The sequence below is a fragment of the Sus scrofa genome, chromosome 14 (assembly GCF_054392235.1).
Source record: "Sus scrofa isolate SSC_HxYL_T2T_F1_AM1 chromosome 14, Sscrofa_HxYL_maternal_Yorkshire_Landrace_v2.0, whole genome shotgun sequence".
Lineage (NCBI taxonomy): Eukaryota > Metazoa > Chordata > Mammalia > Artiodactyla > Suidae > Sus > Sus scrofa.
In genome coordinates this window covers 122510769-122532919 of record NC_139396.1, presented here as the reverse complement: position 1 = coordinate 122532919, position 22151 = coordinate 122510769, and the positions used below count along the sequence as shown (strand labels likewise).

The 22151-nt window shown below is 37.7% G+C and overlaps 1 protein-coding gene across 22 annotated transcripts in view; it reads left to right on the top strand.

Annotated features, from left to right (window-relative positions):
* RNLS (renalase, FAD dependent amine oxidase) overlaps nucleotides 1–22151 on the top strand; it is a 417533-nt gene that overhangs the window by 271260 nt on the left and 124122 nt on the right. For 4 of the 22 annotated variants that reach the window (XR_014827661.1, XR_002338668.2, XR_014827663.1 and 1 more), the window contains 3 exons: nucleotides 13928–14079; nucleotides 15931–16027; nucleotides 16903–16977. Coding sequence is in view for 6 of the 22 variants with exons in the window: in XM_005671259.4 (XP_005671316.2) it covers nucleotides 13928–14079; nucleotide 15931 (153 nt within the window). In the remaining 16 variants the exon portion in view is untranslated. Of the gene's footprint in view, nucleotides 1–11980; nucleotides 12001–13927; nucleotides 15893–15930; nucleotides 16978–19528; nucleotides 21087–22151 lie in introns of those variants that run through there. The other 18 variants (XR_014827657.1, XR_014827656.1, XR_014827659.1 and 15 more) reach the window with 8 other exon arrangements.

Sequence of the window (22151 nt, the reverse complement as noted above, 5' to 3'; positions counted from 1 at the left end):
CACCTAAACTGGATCGAAAACATAAACATACAAGCTATAATCATAAAACCATAGAATAGGGGTAAATCTTTATAACCTTGTTTTTTTCACTGTTTTCTCAGCACCAAAAGCATAAGCAGCAAGAAAAAAAAATAGATAATTTGGGCTTTGTCAAAATTCAAACCTTGTGTGCATCAAAGAATTAGCAAGAAACTGAAAAGACAACATGTAAAATGGGAGAAAATATTTGTGAATCACTTATCTGATAAGGGTCTACTATCCAGAATATATAAAGAACTCTTATAACTCAACAGCAAAAAGCCAAACAGTTCAATTTAAAACTGGACAAAGGACTTGAATAGACATTTCTCCAAAAAGGAAATATAGATGACCAACAGGCACATGAAAAGATGCCCAACATTATTAGTCATTAGAGAAATGGAAACTAAAACCAAATGAGATACCATTTCACCTCAACTAGGATGGCTGTAATTAAGATTTTAAAAAAAGAAAAAGAAGTGCTGGTGAGGATGTAGAGAAATTGGAATGTTCATACCTTGCTGGTGAGAATATAAACTGGTTTAGCCACTGTGGAAAACAGTTTGGCATTCCTCAATAAAAGAAACAGTATTACAAAATGACCAAGCTATTCTAATTCTAGATACATACCTAAAGAATTGACAACATACATTCAAATAAAACTATGCATACATATGTTCATAGCAGCATTATTCACAATAGTCAAAGGTAGAAGCAACCCAAATATCCATCAACTGATGAATGGATAAACAAAATGGTATACCCATAAATGGAATATCATTCAGCCATAAAAGCAGTGAGGTTGGTACATGCTACAGCATGGATGAAACTTGAAAACATTATGCGAAGACGCCAACCATAAAGGCCTCATCTTGAATGATTCCATTTATGTGAAATGTCCAGAATAGACAAATTCACAGAGGCAGAAAGCAGATAAATGTTTGCTATGGCAATTACTAAAGCTAAATTTCATGTTATGTGTATTTCCACTCCCCCACCCCCAAAAAGATGCGGATGGCAAGCAAGCACACAAAAATATGCTGGACATCATTGTTCATTGGGGAAATGCAAATTAAAAGGACAGTGAGATACTGTGACACACCTACTAGAATGGTTCAAATCAAAATCTCTGAAGATAACCAAATTCTGGTGGGAATATGAAGCAACTGGAATTCTCACATATCACCGTGGGAGTGCAGCATGGCATAGCCCCTTAGGAAAACAGTTTCACAGTTTCTTACCAAGTTAAATATACACTTACCCTATGACCTAGCAATCCCACTCTTAGGAATTTGCCCAAGAGAAATGAAGCCATACATCCACATCAAAGCCTAAGTGCAAATATCCATGGCAACTTTATTAATAATAGCCCCAAACTGGAAATATCCCAAATATTAACCACCTGGTAAATGGACAGAGTATCATACATCCATAAATACAAAACTACTCTGTAATTAAAATGGAACAAAGTGTTGACATTTGCAATAGCATGAGTGAATCTCAGAAGCATTATCTACGTGAAAGAAGCTAAACACTTTCTGGAATAGACAAAGCTGCAGGGACAGAACACTGTTGCCAGGGGCTGTAACTGAGAGAATGGGGTAAACTACAAAGGGGCAGAAGGGAATTTGGGAGGGGGCAGCTAATGGGAACTTTTCTATATTGCTTTGTAGTAGTAGTTATACAACTGTATACATTGTCCAAATTTATAGAACAGTACACATAAAAAAGGGTGAATTTTACTGTATATAAATCATACCTCAATTAAGCTGACTTTAAAAACTACTTGCTTAGAGTTCCCAGGTGGTGCAGTGGGTTAAGGATACGGTGTTGTCACTGCTGTCATGTAGGTTTACTCTCTGGACACAGGTGCAGCCAAAACAAAAACAACAACAAAAAAAAACACTTGTTTTTTTTTTCCCTCCATTATTATCTGAGGAGCACAAGCATTGACTTTTTTTTTTTTTTTTCTGGTCTTTTTAAGGCTGTGCATGTGGCTTCTGGAAGTTCCCAGGCTAGGGTGAATCGAAACTGCCACAGCAATGCCAGATCCAAGCCATGTCTGCAACCTACACCACAGCTCACGGCAATGCCCCCTGAGGCATTTTTAACCCAATGAGTGAGGCCAGGGATTGAACCTGCATCCTCATGGACACTAGTTGGGCTGGTTACCACTGAGCCACAAATGGGAATTCCAAGCATTGACCCTTTTATTTTCACAGTATTAAAACCAAAGAGAAGGTTGTTTCTAGACCTGAAGACCAAAATGGCTGCAATCTTTTTGCATAAGTGCACAACCCAAACAAAAAGCTATTTTGTCTGTTCAACATGAATGAGAACCAGAAAGAAATAATGGCCATGTTTCTGGGTCATCAAGAAAGAGAAGGGCAAGGGAATGAGAGAAGGAATGAAAAAGGATTGAGTTAGTGGGAAATTAACAGCTGTTAAATAGGACAGAAGTCTTGACAAGGCTCAGTTGAGTAGGAAAGATGATTTTATCTCTAGACTCCAAATCAAAAATATTTTTGACCCTCTGTATCCTGGAAGCCCAAGCAGTTGGATACCGTGGGGCAACATTTATATTTAGATAAAACCAAAGGATTCAATTCTGCTGAGTCACCTTGTAACTGGGAATTGGTTTCTATATCCTCACACCTTACATGGTGTTCAGCAACTACTAGGAACACAACAAATATTTGAGAAGTTAATGAATAAATATGCTCAAACTTGCTGAAGGACAGAGCAATTTTCTATTAAATTAAAAACTCTAAAGGGAAATGTAATATGACTATGTTTTTTTTCCATTATTAGTGCCACAGTACTAGAGAAAACAGTATCTCATTCTTTATTGTGTGCTTGTTCTGAACAAGTCCTCATCAAAATAGACTGCTCTAGTGTTTTCAGGACTTTAAAAGATAGACTAGGTCTAAAAGGATTCAGTGTAGACTTCAGCAATTGAATATACAATTTCAGCAAAGTATGTCCTTTGCAGTTCGTGCCCACTAAAGCTGCTTCATGGATCATATAATTGATTTGTGGCACATTCTGCCTGCATCTACCCAATGGTTTATTAAAATAGAATAGACAAATACCCATAAAGAGAAAAGCTCTACTGAGAATTGACCAAACCACATCACTTTCTTCACACCTAGTGTATTCCAACCAATAGTAATTTTACAGCAGCTCTTTGTGTACCAGATACAGAGCTCTGTAGCCAGAAGGCTAAAATACAAGCAAACCTTTCCCTAAAGCACAACAAAGAAACAGGTTTATGAAATCACCATTAAATATAATAGAACACTGGAGAGATGAGTAGAACAGAGGCAAGATAAGATGATGCACATAACACATAAGAACCAATTAAAAATGTACCATCTCTGTAGGAAAGCACCCATGTGTTGATAAAGCTCTTCATGAACAGTAAGTCCTGTAACATAAGATAATATAGGATGGAGAGGCCTAGTGGCCTCTCAAACACCAGTGTAATATGTCTATTGTTAAACACCAGTGGCCAAAATTGGTACAATATTTTTAACGAAATATACCCCCAAAAAATAGATTAAATGCTATCATCAGCACCCTGAATTTGTCATTATTATCCCAGTTCTGAATATCGCTGATATTCAGTAATATACAGTATGTGGTTAAGAAATAATCCTTATCAACACTTTTCTTAAGGATATAACAAATATATTCCATATGTCTATGATTTCTGGCTGTGCCACAAAAATCTGCACATAGAGAATTGCTTCTTCTAAGAAAGAATTTTTAAAAGGTATAGATGTGAATTGGCTAGGTCACCCAGAAAAAACATTTTTTTTTCCTCTGTAACATCTATAGCTTTCAAGAATGTATTTACTATCTCCAAGGGGGAAAAAAATATTTAAAGAGTTATGTAGACTACATGTATGTGTAGGTTCACTTCAGTTTAGCTATAAACTGTGGAAATATGGCCTATGTCACTATGGTCTCCATATTTTGAAATGAAGGCAAACATCTGTATATCCCATTATACACATGCACAGACATTCACATGTATACATTCATCTAGTTCGTTTTTATACCCTTTACAAGGTATTCTTTACAGTGGCATTTTATGAGATGAGTGTGAATTATCTGGATAAAGAAACCATCTTTACTACCTATTTGAAATTCAGACCTTTTCAGATATTCCTAGTGCCTTTGCCTGGACTCTACAGAAGGTGAGCTAGAGGCAAAGAATTCAGCTTTCCAGGGAGTTCCCGTCGTGGCTCAGTTGTTAACGAATCCGACTAGGAACCATGAGTTTGCGGGTTTGATCCCCGGCCTCGCTCTGGCGTTGCCGTGAGCTGTGGTGTAGGTCACAGACACGGCTCAGATCCCGCATTGCTGTGGCTCTGGCATAGGCCGGCAGCTATAGCTCTGATTCGACCCCTAGCTTGGGAACCTCCATATGCGGGAGTGGCCCAAGAAATGGCAAAAAAAAAAAAAAAAAAATTTCAGTTTTCCGGAAGTGATAACATAAATGTCAATGCAAGGATCATGGGAACCAGATAGCTGTCTCCTGGACAATGAAGTTGCTCAAGAACTGGGTTAGAATGGTGAGGTGTGATGACATAGAAAGCGGTTAGTAACATGGTCATTCAGAAGGAAAAAGAAAAATTCAGGGACCAAGAAACCAAGGGAAATTATTTTGAATTAATTTTTTGTTGGCCCACATGCCTGCATCCTTTGAGCAAACATTTATTCAACACAAATCATGTATAATGGAGTAATAGATGCTAGAAATACAAAAATGAATAAAACACAGCCTCCATAGCTTTCTATTCCTAAGGACTCAAAAGACTTTTAAACATCAAATATCTCTTACCAAATTGCAAGTTGGTGAATTAAGTGTAGAAAAATCAACAATATTTTATTGCCTTTTCATCAAACCCCAGAGGGACTTTAAAAAAATAAGAAAAAAGGATGCAAACATTAGATTTTTAATTTGGCTAATAGAAAACATTTTGTACTGTTAAAAAAAAGTCTATATTCAACTTTCATTTCTCAGCTCTCCCTTTCCTGTATGATAGAAATTTACTGTGGGTCAACAGCAATTTTTCACTATTTGACATAACACTGAAGTCTCATCTTCGTCAGAGTGCCTGGACTAGTTCCCCACGTATAAATGTGTAAACAAACATTTCCATGGACATCAACATAAGTTATGGTCTCTCCTTCATTTATTTACATTTCTCCCTGTTTTGATAAATAGGCATATGATCGATGCTTATAATCAGTGCCTTGGGAATATGGTAAGAATGGGGAGCTATAAAAAGAGAATCAATATAAACTACATTTACCCTTGTGGTACTTGTAATATGAAGGTAGGTATTTATTCCACATTTGATTAAGTCTTTTCCCCCAATCTCCATTTTTCGCCATACCATTTATGGTTACTACCAGAAAATTTAGCTTCAGGTAAACAAAGAATGTGTTACCCCAGATTCTAGGTTTATCTAGATTAATATTTGTATAACAGGGAAGTTGTGTGCAACTTTCTGGGGAAAAGATTTTATGCCATTTTTTAAAATTACTCATCCACTCACCAAGTCCAAACTAGGGTTGTTTAGTGTTACTTGAGATTACTGATGGTTTTTCAAAGCCAACTTTTGCTGCCCCCCAACCTCCTCTTTATGGGAAACATTCCTTAGACTGACAGAGGCTCTGCTCTGACCCACATCAAGCACCTCACCCCAGAGCAGTGGTTCCAAGCATTTTTATTTCATGGACCAGTAAAATCCCTTTAAATGTTTTGGGAACCAATATATTATTTCTGTCTTCCTGGTCTGCAATTAAGAATTTAAAAACAAAACCTAGCTACAAGAATTTAATAAAGAGAAGAACCCCCCAAATATATAGCAAAGCTATCACCTCATAACAATTTATAAATAGAATACATTTAGCTCTATGAAAAAGCTCATACTTCTCCTTGTTTTTTCTCTTCTTACCATAGATTGACTTTGGGGAACCACTACCTTTGAGCTTTGCATAGGGGCTATAAAAGAATAAGTTAACCAAATATTCAATTTCTGCTGTTTATGTACCATGGCATGGGTTCAGGTTTACACTGGCAGCAGAGTAGAGGAAGTGAGGAAATGTATGAATCAGCTCCATACCATCTCAGCCCTCCTAGCTATTCATATTGCCAGTGTGGTCAGTACCTCACACACACAATGGGCAGAGGAAATGCCAACACAAAGATATTATTACTCAGAGTTTGCCCCAATTAAGTTAGTGTGCAACTAGGAGACAGTAAGATTTCCATGAAATCCAGGGATGGTTTAAGGAAAGAGTCACCCTCAGACACTGTAATTTATTAAAAATCAATTTAAAAGATGTAGTATGTGTATCAAACGCACACGTGGTGATTTAGACACCTCCATCTGCTGTCAAGACTCAGGCATACCCAAGTTTAAATAAAGTGACCCTTAGGAATGTAGAGTAACATAAGAAAGTAATAAAGTTACCTACAGTCTTTTATAACACCAGAGGGGTTTTTTTTAATGTGAATTCTTTCAAATGCAATTGAGAAATCGGAGATCAGTAGTACAACAGGGGAATCGTATTGGTTTCATACATGTTTGTGTTTTCTCACAAGCAAACAGGAATCCTTAGCAAATATGAAACTCTTAAGAAAAAAACTAAAATCTCCAGAGATATCTTCCTTTAGTGCAAATAATGGCTGCTGCCACAGCTTTAAGAACTGCTGGGTTTTCCACCATGTTAGGCTCTTCAGCAGAAGTTCAAGTGCTGATGAAAAAAACCACAAAGACACTTCTCCTTTGGTAAAATGATGGGCTTATGAAGAAGGCTATATCCTGGATATTTTTAATTTTGATCAAATTGGTCTCCTTTAGAAACAAATTCCCCCTAGGACCTACCTCTCAAAAAAGGAAGCATAAGCCCCAGAGTTTAGGCTGCAAAGATGTTGCCAGATTCAGAGGCTGGGAGAATGTTAATCTTGCTAATCACTAACAGCATCATTTTTGTTAGTGCTTTCAAAATTCTTTCAGTTTTGAGCTCTCTGCACCAGCTCTATTTTCCCACAAGCCCTAATACTTGTAATGCATGGCTTTGTAGAACTACAGGTATAACCAAAATATCTGTACTTTATTTGTACACGGCAGTCAGAGCTCCAGTGTGACCCACGGAAGGGCAGTGGTCTGGAAGGAGGTTACTAGTAGGTTATTAGAAGGAATTGGAATTGAGCTTCCAGTGTCATTAAAGGAAATGGCTCCCAATGTGATCCTAATTCTTGGCATTGAAATAGCTCTGCTTTGAACAAAGGCATTGCATCAGACTACCCTGGCTAAATGGGAAAAGAAGACAAGAAAACAGTAAAGAATATTTAATTCCCTTTTTCTAATTATGTGTTTGCTCTGCAGTCTTTTTAATCCAAAATTGATATATAGGATTCCTCTCGAGTGCCAACTCCAATTGACAGTTAGTGGCTGCCTAAAGCATTGAAGTGAGAAGGATGCTGAGGCCACTTCTGGGCTCAGTGGAAAAGAATGCCACAATTGATTAGTGATGTCTGTCAGAAGTTGCTGCACATGTGTCACCCTTATAATCTATGATAGAGTTGAGGAAATTTGCCTACTAAGATGAATGGTCTGGGAAGACAACCAGATTCGGTTCTGGAATCGGTACATTTACCTTTGTAAATGAACAAATCGATTCTGTGATAACCAGTCTATCTCTGTCAGTTTCACCTGAGGCTGCTCATTTGGGTGAAATGAGCAAATGGAGGGTTTAAACAAGCAATGCTGAAGACCTTGGAAATCCTGACACCAAGATGCTGCGTGCCCGAAAAGGTCCTGCCTAATGGATCCTGCCGCTCAGTGTTTTTGCACTTGTTATGCATTTACTAACTACTTGGTTTTCACCATACTTCTCCTCTTACTGTATTAAATATTTGCTGTATTTCATCAATTGAAGATACAGTCAATTCAGTATGTACCAGGAGACATTCAGAATGTGGTCTTGGTGATTTTTAGTGGTCTAACAGTGGAATCACCACTGCATTCCCTTGATATTTAAATTAACAAATGTTTAAGGACCATTTGAGAAAACAGTCTGAGCCTTGGTTGCTGCCAAAAACCTTTCCTTCCCACTAAGGAGAAAGTGCATAATCAGAACATGAAGAATAGGTGTCAGTGACTTGAGGGAAAACCCAAGAGAGAACAATTCAGTGGTGAGCGCTTATAAGAAAGGCTGCATTGCCAGTGCTCAAGGCAGCAGAGAACAGACTGTGTGGAGAAGGCCATGGACACAAACACTCTGAGTGAAAGAGTGCTGCACAGAAGTCAAACTCGGAATGTGAGGCCAACCTATCTATTCCTCTTTTATTTCCTTTTTATGTTTACAAAAGATCTTCCTGTAGATAAGTCTAAAAGAGCTTCTCTAGTAACTATAAAAGCTTTATGTCATGCTGACACATAAAATATTGGTGCCTCTTCCAATTGATAGTGCCTTGGATTCAATGAAATGTGATAAAATTTATATCCATACCAGCCCCAGCAAGAACCTGATTGTCCATAGGTTGTCTAAGTTCTCTCATATTCTCTCAAACACTTCTAGGTTTAGACCTTAATTCTTGCCTATCTCACTTGAACATGACCTAGTGCCATATTTCAGAAAGGTTGGTTTTAGGTAACCAAATCATGGTCTAGACGGCCAGGTAGAACTGGTTACCATAAAATACAGCCACTCTGTAGGCCAAACCAATGAGATTATTCTATGGATATATGTCTGACAACCTAAGGACAAGCTTGAGCTGTCAACATAGGTTTGGAAAAAAGAAGGCACATTGTCATGTGTGTCCCTGAATTCTTTTGCTAATTTACAACTAAAATTTTGTGGAAATACCCATTAGCCTACTTGTCTGCCTTCCTCTTTTATTTATTTATTTATTTATGTATGTATTTATTTATTGTCTTTTGTCCTTTTTAGGGCCGCACCCGCGGCATGTGAAGGTTCACAGGCTAGGGGTCTAATCGGAGCTGTAGCCCCCGGCCTATGCCAAAGTCACAGCAATGCCAGATCCGAGCTGCATCTGCGACCTATACCACAGCTCACGGCAATGCCGGATCCCCAACCTACTGAGCAAGGCCAGGGATCAAACCCGCAACCTCATGGTTCCTAGTTGGATTTGTTTCTGCTGCGCCACAATGGGAACTCCCCTCCCTCTTTCCTTTAAAATAAAAATTTTATCTTTAATTTTATTCTCATGCTAAATGGACTTTTCGTGTGTGAATTTTCGTAATTAATAATCATGATAAAAAGAAACTGTTAGCTTAAATCATATAAAAACTGACAGTATTTTACCATTTCTAACCTACAGAATCAATGACTTTATGTAGCTTAGTTTAATATATGACATATGTATTCACATACAGCAGTTTACAGAGCTATTTATCATTACCAAGAGCCTTCTAAATATAATAGCTTCTCCATTTGAGTTTCTGCCAGCTCTGGGGGAGCCTCTGAATAACACTTTTTGTGTAACTGGTTCTCTATGATGGCCTTCATTTGGTCAACTCTGTGTACAATATTCTCTCTTTTTTAAAAACTCAAACATTTATTGCATACTTAATATGAGCTCAGCATCATTTCAGCCTTGGATACAAAGATTAGTACATCACAGTCCCCACTTTTAGGAGTGTGTAATCTAGGAAGGGAGATAGGCATGGACATAATTACAGTGCAAAATAGCAAGTAACATAATAGATATAAATAACATGCTGAAAAGGCACTTACCCTGCCTGGCAGAGCAAGAAGACCTCTGAGCAGGTGACATTTGTGCTAGTTCTTGAAGGATGAGCGATTTACCTGGCAGAAAAAAGAGAACAATACAACATCACCATGCAGAATGACTGGTCAAAGTCACAGAAGCACATCAAAGAAGGATGTGCTTGAAGAACCTTAGTTTGAATGTAGATAAGACATCTGGCAAAACTGAGAGAAACAGCAAAAGGAGAGGCTTTGGATGGAGGTAAGATTCTGCTTATGAAGGGCCTTGAATGTGGAGCTGAGGAGTTTGCATTTCCTTTTGCAGGTGGAGAGGAGTCACAAAACACACATGGGTTTAAATAGCTTAGGTGTAAAACTGCTTTTTCTGCTTTGAATTTATTCATCCAGTACAGTCATCGCCTAAGTGTATAGAAACATTACGTTAGTGACCCTAGAGCATCGGCTTCTGCAGTGTGAGTTCTTTCTGACCTACCCTGGCACACATGTGAGCCCAAGCATCCTGGATTTCCAAGGGGTTGTTTGAGCCCTGACATCTCTCTTAAACATAGTCATTGAGCTGTGGTTCTTCACTGTGGCTGGAAGCATAGCCAAAGGCTGCATTATTGTGAGAGATTGTGGCTTTGACAATTATGTGCTTCTCCACTGCAAGGCTCTCTGCTTCGCATGGGTGAAGGAGCTTGCCAACACACCCTTCATGTTTTCATATTTTCCTCATTGGGTAATTGCAAAATGAGCGAATCCACCTAAATGCAGCAAGATTGATTTCATACAAACTGCAGACTGGCTAATCAGTGGCCCAGTTTTCCAGCCATGTGATCTGGCATCTGGCATTTACCACTCATCAAATGAAATTACACAGCACCGATAAATTACCAGATCACCCTTGGGCAGAACTTTTTCCCTTAAGCTACCTCCTGCTTAACACTTGTGTAATGTTTAATCATACCAGGGTTTATCTATATAGGGATGTCAGCTGGACTGTATCAAACTTTGCTACAAATGGAGATTTATATATGTGGGTATGTATAAATTATACACAGAAACACGTATATGTGTGTGTATGTGTGTGTGTGTATGAACACATATAAATGAAAGTGAATTGTCCCATTTATGTGTTGTTTTTCAGATTACTGTCAGACACTTTTGTTTTGTTTTACTTAAGTCTTTATGGAATTGTTTCTGAAGGGGTTGGGAGGGTGAGTTCTGGACTTCTGGAATTCTTCTCTGTTTGAATGTTTCTTCACCTCCTAGCTTTTTGTCCTTGGGCAAGTAACGGTCTTTCTGAATCTCAACTTTCTCTCTATAAAATGAGAATAGTAGTAACTACCTCATAGGTGTGGTATGAATTAATCGGGGTGTGCATGTAAAGCATTTGGTATGCAATGAACATTCAATAAATGCCAACAATTAATATTTTGTGCATGTTAGAATGGGTTCTTGAATTTGGAGTCAATCATCATGAGCATTAATGATTGCAGGAAAACATAGCTGGCACCCTCAGGGACTATTGAGAGCCACAAAGTTATTTGCCCTCTACTAAGTGACCCCAGACTGCCAGGCTTTTCCCTAGCCCTGTCTGGTTTTTGAGTGTTTCTACAGCATCCCTTGATTTCAGGCTATTAGTTGTCACATTCTAAAATCACTAATAAAGAGGGACCTAGCAGTTTTCTTCCTCCCTTAGTGTTTCACTGACAAATCAAATCATCCAACTTGTTAAAATTCCATCTAAGGGAGGAGATTAAAAGCTTTGATTGAACACCCAAGTCTGTGCTTCAGTGTTTGCACTGCATGCTATCTGTTTCAGTCACTCAAAAATCTTTTCTGCCTATTTCGAGATTATCAGCTATGGAAAGACAAATAGTGCAAGATCTCACTTACATGTGGAATCAAAAATAGTCAAATGCATAGAGTAAAATGGTGATTGCCAGGGGCTGGTGGGAGGGGAAATAAGGGGATGTTGGTCAAAGGACGCAAAGTTTCTGTTATGTATAATAAGTCAATTCTAGGATCTAATGTATAACAACATCACTATATTTAATAATGTTATATTCTTGAAATTTGCTAAGAAAGCAGATCTTATTGATTACCTTAATTATGGTGATTATTTTGTAATGTATGCATATGTCAAAACATCAAGTTGTACGTCTTAGACATATACAATTTTTATTTGTCTATTATACTTCAGTAAACCTGGAGCAAAAAGAAATTACGATTCAACACCACAAATGAACCTTTCCACAGAAAAGAAAATCATGGACTTGGAGAATAGACTTGTGGTTGCCCGGGGGTGGGGGAGGGAGTGGGAAGGATTGGGAGCTTGAGGTTAACGGATGTAAACTATTGCTTTTGGAATGAATTGACAATGAGATCCTGCTATGTAGCACTGAGAACTATGTCTAGATACTTACAATGCAGCACAACAATGGGAGAAAAAATTATGTGTACATGTATGTGTAACTGGGTCCCCATGCTGTACAGTGGGGAAAAAAAAGTGTGTTGGGGGAAATAACAATAAAAAATCAATTAAAAAAACCCAAAAACAAACAAACAAAACAATTAAACTGTGACTCACATTTCTTACAGATTATCTGCTATGTGTAAGAGAGATGATATTGCTATCCAGTGACCTCCAGAAAAGTGAGAGGATACTCTTAACATTGTACATTTGCATTTAAGTGACTCAGGTCTTTAAAGGTCCATATCTTTAGCAATTCAAGAAGGAAATAATTGTACTGCTTCTTTTCTTAAATCAAAATATGACATATAAATAAACATATCTATGCAAAGTTTTTCTGATTTAAAAAATTATAAAAGCATTTACTAATTCAGCCTATTAAGAGCCAAAATCTCAGCTCCCTGATCCAAGTAGCATTTATTATATTTCTTTACTTTTTTAGTGTGATTTTTTAAAGAAGTAAATCCTCATAGGCCTTATTCTATTACTCTTCATGAAAACATTGTATGAGAGAGACCAGAACTGCCACGTTGTAGTCAATATGAATGGCACCCCTTGGAAGTTGTGCAGGAAAATGGTCCCGAGTGAGATTACCTTTATAATAGGTTTGTGTAATTTGGTTTTTTAGGGAGTTTTTGGTTCTTCAGTAGCCAGTGTCTAAGATAAATTCATTCACCTCCTACTCATTTCCCTTGCTGTGAGTGCTCATTAGCAACATGCATTCTAATTTTGAGAATAATTTTTCCAGGAAATAACTGCTATACTTTTTCCATCATTTCAAATATTATAAGCCTGGTTCAACAAAATAAAATAAATCCCAGACTTCAGCTGATTCTCCCTGCTTTTGGTTCATAAATTAAAAAAAAAAAAAAAGCGAATTATACACTTCACAGACTTTACTTATAAATCTTGTATTTTAAAAATCTGCAACACTCTATTCCTTTTATCTTGCCTCTCAGCCATGTCCCTTCGTTCAGTCAATCCCTCCCCCAACACACACACACACACACACACACACACACTCCTAAACAGTGCCCATAGGCTGTGGGTGCTTATATTTGCTGCTCCTTCTCTTTGGAAAGCCCTATATCCTTTTCCTCCACCAGCAAACTTTTATGCATCCATCAAAACTCAAGTGAAATGACCAGTCCTGCCTGCCCCTTTGAAGCTTTCTCTCTCTGGGTGCTGGCTTCCTCTCTTGTGTGTACTTTGTCCTTCATCCTGACTTAGGCCTTAGACACTTATGTGCCAGCAGTCCTGCTTAACTGAAAACTCCTTAAGGATATGACTCTTAAATCTCTTTAGTATCCACCTTGTCTGGCACATAGCAGGTTCTCAATAATTGGTAAATGATTTCATGAATTTCATTTTCCCCAATGAAAAAAATGCACTTTACTTTCAGCTAATTTAGCAGTTTAGGACCTAATAATTTTGAAGTTCAATGCACCTCTGATTATCTTGTCAAATAACTGAAAATTTAAACATTTAAGAATATCAGTGTAAACATTTGGGCGAGGAGAAGAATTTAGGGATCTTGGCTTTGTTTTCCATTGCTGGTTGTCAAACATCTTGATTTCGCCAGGTAGAGAAATGTTCCCCAAGTAGGCATTGACATGACTGCACAACAAGCACAGAATGTTGATTCTGATTCTTTTTTAAATTGTTTAACATTTTCAGGTGACGAATGCTGCAGCCAACTTTCCTGGTCAAATGACCCTCCACCTCAAACCTCTTCTTGTGTGTGGAGGAGATGGATTTACTCAGTCCAACTTTGATGGCTGTGTCACTTCTGCCCTTTGTGTTCTGGAAGCTTTAAAGAATCATATTTAGTATGTGGATTCTTATTCTTAACATGTATTTTAGGGTTTTATTTTCAGTTTTCTGTTATTGATTATTTTGTTTTCTATTTTGTTGAGAAAAATTATTGGAAAATTGTTCTTTATTGTTAGTTTTCATATGGGGTATAAAATCAATTTTATAATTTCAATAGTTACAACTCATGCTAGAACAAAAATTCCTTGTACTTTATGCTTTTCTCCACTTTTCTGAATTGCTGTGACTACTCCTTGTTGGAGGCAAAGCAATGCTTGAGGATAGCAAATGACTCTCCCCCCAGATAATTTCCAATCAAAGTAAGAGTTGATGTTCAAAAACCTTTCTTATCCTTTTGAAAATTTGAACCCCAAATAAAGAGTAATCATTATCAAGACCCCATAAATCTTCATGTATGTCCTTAATTCAGTGTTTTTGCAAATTGCTGAACTACAAGATTCCTCCAAACTGTGGGTAACAGAGTGTAATTTTTGTTTCTCATTTCTCTTCCAAGTTATTAAATGATCCTGAATTGTAGGTCACATATGTCATCATCTCTAAGAATGCAGTTTGGAGGGCAACTTGACTGACAAAGAAATGTCTTTTTACATTTTCAGAAAATAATAAGATTCAACTTGACTTCCAAGTCACACAGTACTTTTTAACCTTAAAAGAATCCAGTCTTAATATAAAAGGTAAAAATTAAATAGAAACAGATATTATATTGATCTTAACTTATGCTATCTCCTATGGATAGCGCTGTTACTTTTATGACCTCTCTAGTATGTGCTGTGGCATTTAGACTGTGTCAAGTTAAATGAATTTAATACAAAAAAGCTTACTGAACCAGAAAATAGATGCACTTAAAATAGTTCAATATTTGCCAACTTAGTGGTTCAGCATATCACCCACATGCTTCAGTGACAACCCCATGACTTACTGGCTGGAAAGAAATTGATTCCCAGCCTTCCAAACAAGCTACCTGTTGCTAATTTGGAAGGTAACATGGTGAGTTCTGTTTTGTCATTTTGGAAGGAAAAACATTGTTGCAGCCTCTCAAACTAAAAAAAGTTCAACAAAAGACTCCTTATAGAATTTAAAATCTCACCCTTACATGCTCATTGTCAAGCATACACATACCCAGGCATGAGCAGAATTTGTTTACATATCTACAGAGTAGGTTTTTTGATTTGATAAAATGTTATTCTCTGTCCTATTAGGCAGTCAATTGATGAAAAACTGAAATGCCCACATGTGGTTAATGTCACTTATTTTTAAAAGCATGGAAAGGAAAAGGAAAATTAATGCTGTCTCTAGTATAATGTGATGAAAAACACTGATATTTCTTTCATCATTTTGGCCTATATTTGATTAACATTTGTTTTTATTTTGGTTATACTCTTAAAATATGGTAGAAAAATACGTTCGAATATACTAGCTATTTTGTTTTTAACATATAATTTTGGAGCCATTTGACTGAAAGCATCCTGAAGCTTTTAAAAAAATGTTACATTTGTCTCATGAGTGTATATACTCCAAAGAGAGAAACAAATGGTTTATGAAGGTGGGATGGGTTACTTAGAGAAAGTATTCTAAGCCATTACTGATGACTTTTAATACCTATTCATTCGAAGTGTGTTTCTCTAATAATTGTGCATCTGCTTGGAAAAGACTGTCAATTTGAGACAAGACTCAACCCTGTTCAGTTTGTAAATCATTGTTTCTTTGCTATTTTAATCATTTTGAAAATTCATTTTACATTTAGCTCCACCTCTGATAGGAACAGATCAATTCCCTGGTGCTCAAAAAAGGAAAGAAAATGGATCAAAAGCTGTGTTGTCTATTTTCATTTACCTCTTCCTCTTTAGAAATTGAAATGGATATGAGACTGTCTTATGCTGGAAGCCATCCCAGAGGCCCACGAGACCCAGATGTCCAGGAGGCCCTAAAAGACCCAGGGCGAAGGTATCCAACTCCCCTGGGAAATAGGGGTCAGTACCTTTTGGAACAGTTGCCAAGGTGTATGTATGTCAGCCCCACAGTACCACACAGTACCCCAATATTGCCCAATAAGAACTTTTATTAAATAAAGCCAGCCAAGGAAATCAGTTCTGTTTTGAAAGGAGCATATTTAAGTGAGAAACGGCTTGAGCAGTGGGGTGATTTAATACTTGTTAGCTGATAAATACAGCCTTTGCTGGAATAAAACTTTATGATGCAGTGTTGAAAAGCTTAATTACTAAACTGTCTATGCACGTCTTGCTCAGGCAGCAAGGGTGACAAATTATAGCAGTGGAATAGTATTTTTCACCTTTGGCGTTTCTGAAGGGGAAAAGTATGTCTAAAAACATCGAGAAAGCAGTAATAATCCCAGACCAGATATTACTGAGGGAAAAAAAGACAACACTTCATTGAGTCACCAAGCCTTCTGTGCAAAATGCCATCATCCCCACCCCTCCTCCTACTCACTACCTTGTTAAGTAAAAAGAAGGTCAATTTTACATTTATCTGGTATTTTATACTCATCCAAGTATGTTTGTGTGTGTGTGTGTGTGTGTGTGTGTGTGTGTACGCTTTCCATCCTCTTAACACTCTTGTGAAATACACAGAGCAGAGAATGCTTATTCACATTTGACAAATGAAGAAACTGAGGCACAGAGATTGGCCAACCAAGGTCACGTAATCAAATGAAAAACAAGAACCCAGGCCTGCCATGACCCATTTCTATTTACGTGGCACCATGCTGCTGCCAGATGAACATGATAATTAAGGCTGAACTGAAATGACTGTTGGAGGTACAGTCAGCGCCATGTGGTCCTCTTATTGATGTTTCATTTCAGAGAGCTAACACTAATCCTGATGTGATATATACTGAAGTCTAGTATGGAATAAAGTCTCCGTAAGTACTGGCTAAATAATTTATATTCCTGTTATTTTCATTTGCTGGTTTATTTCCTTCTTTGGGGGGCACTTGCTGTGAGAAATGGCTGCATCCTAATGACACTGAATTTCAACCCAGCAGTAGCTGGTTAACAAACAGGCTCTGTTTGCACTCAGCCTTGCTTCCGTATTCTGCTTTGTCTCTCCATTCCCTTTGTTTAATTCTCCACTCCTCTATCAGTTTCTACCATTTCTTTCTCCCCTCCTTTTTTTTCCTCCCCCTTCTTATTGTGTGTCGAATTCTCTGTTCTCAGAAATCTGGAATATAAATGCAATCACATTATGATTCATAGTATTTATAATTTTTTGTTTTAATATATCTTTTTTTCTAAATTTAAAGTAGTCAATGCTGCTTTTTATTCAAGTTGATTGGGTGATCATTATTTTGATATTTCAGAAGTAATGCAAGAATTCAAACCTGTAGCTTTCAGGGATCTCAGTGCTAATAACCCAAAAAAATATGCAAATCATGGTACCAGGCTCTGTGGTAGACAGGATGGAACATAATTAGCCATCTCTACCTAAAGATGCTAGTTAGAGGAAGACAAGTCCCATAGAGTGGGAGGCAGGGTAAAGGCACACAGTGTAATCACAGACAGTAAATAAGATGCTCTATCTCATGAAGATGGGAATCCTAAGAGAAAGAACCATGTTTCTTTGAGAGAGAAGGTCTCCAAACAGAATCAGAGGTCCATCAGGAAAACGCTGACAACATCCCTCCCCTCCACACCATAGCTGGGCAGACCTGGCTGACTCCAGGAATCCAAATTGGTATCAGAGTGGTTAGGATGAGTGAGTGCTTTCTGTGGAGAAGCTCAGTGCAACACAGCATGTGGTCTCTGGGAAAAGGAAAAAGCCTCTGCAAACTTCAAACTGCAGGATTGAGCGGCTGTAATCCAATCTAAGAATGTCCTTGTGTTTCAGACAGTATCATCTGGCCAGGTAACTCAGGGAAGGTTGAAATGGTACTGTGCCCTGTTTTCTTTGCAATAGACAGTAACTATAGTCCACTTAAGAGTTCATAGCAGAATCCATCAAATGAGCCTCCTAAGGAGAAAGAGTTTCTAAGAGCATTTTAATTTAGAAGGCACGTAAAATCATAGAATCCTGGAATGTCTAGGTTTAGAGAGGCTTGAAGACCATTTAGACCAGTTATTATATATCTTGGATTTTGAACCTACTTGAGAAGCTGTGGAAAGCTATAAGATCTTCTCCTAACAGCAAAACAAAAATAGTGATGCATGCATGTAAAATTTGCATACCATTTTAAAGCCTGCTGACTAGCTGCCTGTTTTTGTAAATAAAGTTTTATTGGAACATAGCCTTGCCCACTTGTTTGGGTATCATCTGTGGCTGTTTTTGCACAACAGTAGTATGAGTGTTTACAACAAATACCATATAGCCTACAAAGCCTAAAATGGTAACTATCTGGTCTTTAAAAAAAAAAATTGCTTGCAGTTACCTGGTAGCCTGTCAGTTATGGATTTGGCATTGTAACTGCTGTGGCTCAAGTTCGATCCCAGCCCATGAATTTCCGCATGCCATCAGCTTGGCCAAAAAAAAAGAAGAAAAAAATTGCCGACTCTTGTTTTAGAGGGTTACAAACCCTCCAAAATCTATTTTAAACATTCAGGGGTCTGTGGACCCAAGATCAATGACCTCTAAATCTCCATCCTATTGCTTTATGTAAATGTAGATTTATCTTAGATCTACACACCCGATCCCTTGTTTTTTGATCTTTTGCCCCATTGTAAATCCTTTAAGGTGGGCATTACTGCTTTGCAGTTAACAACATCTTCTGGAGTTAAATAGATCTGTGTTTTAATTCTGTGTTTTGCTCCTCATTGTGTGGCCTTGCAGTAAAACAACCTCAAAGCCTCCTTCATCGTTGAAAAATGAGTTAATAGTAGGTAGCTACTTCAAAGATTGTTGTGAGGCTTCAGTATACATAAAGCCATAATATAATACTGGACACATAGTAAGTGCTTAATAAATGATAGCAACGATGGTGATGATAATGAAGGAAAGGAAGAAGAGTAGGAAGAAAAGTATAAGCAGATCCTTCTGGTGTCAGTGAGGCCCCTGTGAAGGCCAGTTTCTTCTGCATTTACATAGGACACTTAGGAGAGTTATGTTAAGGAGAGTCTTTCATTGATTAAATCATGGTGGAATTCAGGAGGTTGAAAACTTTAGGTTTCTTCAAAACATCCATAAAACAATAGTAGAGTCTACCTAAGACTAGCAGCGGGACACTTTCTCTTTTCCTGTTGTTGAGTTGTGCTTGGGAAAATGGGAGTTTGCTCTAAAGCGGTCCTTGGAAAGAAACCAGGATAGGTCATTCTGAGACTGATGTAAAATAGAAGCATTCTCTGCAACAAACGGTGTCTTCTCCTTGGCAAGTGTGTCTGCTGAATGCAAAGAATTGCATGCTTGGATTGAATCGTGCTAAAGATTATTTACTTAATCTCTGAAATGCTGTGAAAACTGGGAGTGAGTTATTTCACATTCTTAACATGTTTGGCTAAGTCTGCAGATTCATTTCCTGTCCCTGGCCTTCATTTTAAAAAGCTCAACCCCTGGTAAGTTCTATGATGTCCTAAACCCACCACTTTCTAGATATATAATCTAGAATCCAGTTTCTTATGCCTCTGAGCCTCAGAAGCTTCAGCTATAAAATGGGGAATACTAATTATACCTACCTTAGGGTTGTTCTGAGTGTTATAGAGTTTAATATATAAAGTGTTTAGCATTGTTCTCTGCATATAGAAAATAATAAATGTGAGCGGTTATTATTAATATTATTCTTAGTGAGATATGACTTAGGAAAATCATTCCTCTCATAGCCATCACCCCATCTAAAGGTAGCTTTAAAACTAGCTACGGAGCCAGTTCACTACTTATAAAACTCATAAGGGACTGTGTTCACATGCCACAATAAGTTTGGCCTCATTTATTTTTATCTTTTTATTTTCGTTTTTGTCTCTTGTCTTTTTAGGGCCACACCCATGGCATGTGGAGGTTCCCAAGCTAGGGGTCAAATCAAAGCTGTAGTTGCCATAGCCATAGCAACAACGGATCCCAGCCATGTCTGCGACCTACACCACAGTTCACGGCAAAACATCGGATCCTTAACCCACTGAGGGAGGCCAGGGATCAAACCTGCATCTCATGGACACTAGTCATGTTCATTAACCACTGAGCCACAACGGAAACTCCAAGTTTGACTTCATTTAGAGTCATTTTTCCTTCGAAATTCTTATTGACTCTTGAGTAAGTGAATGAATAAATGCTTTATGGTTTATTCATGTGCTCCTTGGCGTACCTTGTACAGCACCCTGTTTTTCCCCAGCCAATCTAGTCTCCCTACTCTTGTGATACTAATCATATGTATGCTAACTTATTCAATAAGCTACTTGCTACCAAAAGTCCAAGATCCACAAAATCAAGGCCTGGCACATAAGAGGTATTTAGTAAACATCTGTTGATCCTTTCTCTCCACACCCTCTCCAGCACTTATTGTTTGTAAACTTCTTGATGATGGCCCTTCTGGTTAGTGTAAGGTGGTACCTCATAGCAGTTTTGATTTGTATCCCCCTAATAATTAACAATGTTGAACATTTTTTCCTGTGTTTTTTGGCTATCTGTATGTCTTCTTTAGAGAAATGTCTATTTAGGTCTGCCCATTTTTTGGATTGGGTTGTCTGGTTTGTTTGTTTTTTATATTGAGCTGCGTGAGTTGTCTGTATATTTTGGAGATTATATGTATGTATTCCTAAAACTATGGTGATTATTTCTGAGTTTTTTAATTTATAGAATTTGTATGTAATCATTTGGAACTTTTCCCCCTCTGAGTTATATTCTTAATATTTTTCCACATCATGGCACATAGACCTAGTTCATCCACTTTCACTAGTGTACACACTTCCATTTTATGGATATATCACAGTTTATTTGTCCATTTCCCCAGTGATGGGCATTCAGTGCTTTAAATCTTTATTCTTGCAAACATTGCTGTGATAAATGTCCTTGCACATGTCTCTTTTTAAACTTGAGTTATTAAAATGTATTAAAATTGTGAGTTCAAGAGAATATGTTATATATTTCTTATACTCTATGTGTTTTAAATAATTAATAATTTGAAAATTAATGCAAGAAATATCATGAAGAGTACCTTAAAGTCAACCGATAAAATTTTCCCATAATTAAAATGAGTACATCATTATACACCAGATTGGAATGGGGTGAGAGATTGGGTAGCCTGTTTGGTAGAAGATCCTCAAGGAGTCAGCAAAACCGCCATGGAGCCAGAACCCAATACATTTCAAGTCTGCACATGTTCCCTGGAAGCAAAGTGTCACTAAGGGTGAAGACAAGGAGCTGTCAAAAGCAGTCACAGTGAATTTGGGATTACTTGGCAGTCCTCTAGTTTCCTGGAACCAAGCACTAGTGTGATTCTAGGAAGTAGGGAGACTCCCCCCTCAAATGACTGAGATTGAATTTCCCATCTGGCTGCTGGAAATCAGGGCAGGCTGTCATATTTTATTTGATGAAAGAGAAAATAACCACAATGAAACACTACTTCAGAGCTATTATGTAACTATTGTCAAACAACAAACAAGGAGTTCCCACTGTGGCTCAGCAGATTACAAACCCAGCTAGTATCCATGAGGATGCAGGTTTGATCCCTGGCCTCACTCAGGGGATTAAGGATCCAGCGTCATCATGAGCTGTGGTGTAGGTTGCAGATGTGGCTCGGATCCTGTGTTGCTATGTCTATGGTGTAGGCCTGCAGCTGCAGCTCCAATTCAATCCTTAGCCTGGGAACTTCCATATGCCATAGGTGTGGCCCTAAAAAACAAAAAAAAAACTAAACTAAAAAAACCCAAAAAACCCCCAGAAAATTACAAGTGTTTGTGAGGATATGGAGAAATTGAAACCTTTGCATATTGCTGGTAGAAATATAAAATGGTGCAGCTTTGGGAAATGTTATGATGGTTCCTCAGAAATGTAAAAAAGAATTACCATATGATCCAGCATTCCTACTTCTGGATATAAACCCAAAAAAAATTGAAAGCAGAGACTTGACTAGATATTTGTGCACCCATATTCATAGCAGCATTATCACAATAGCCAAAAGGTAGAAGTGACC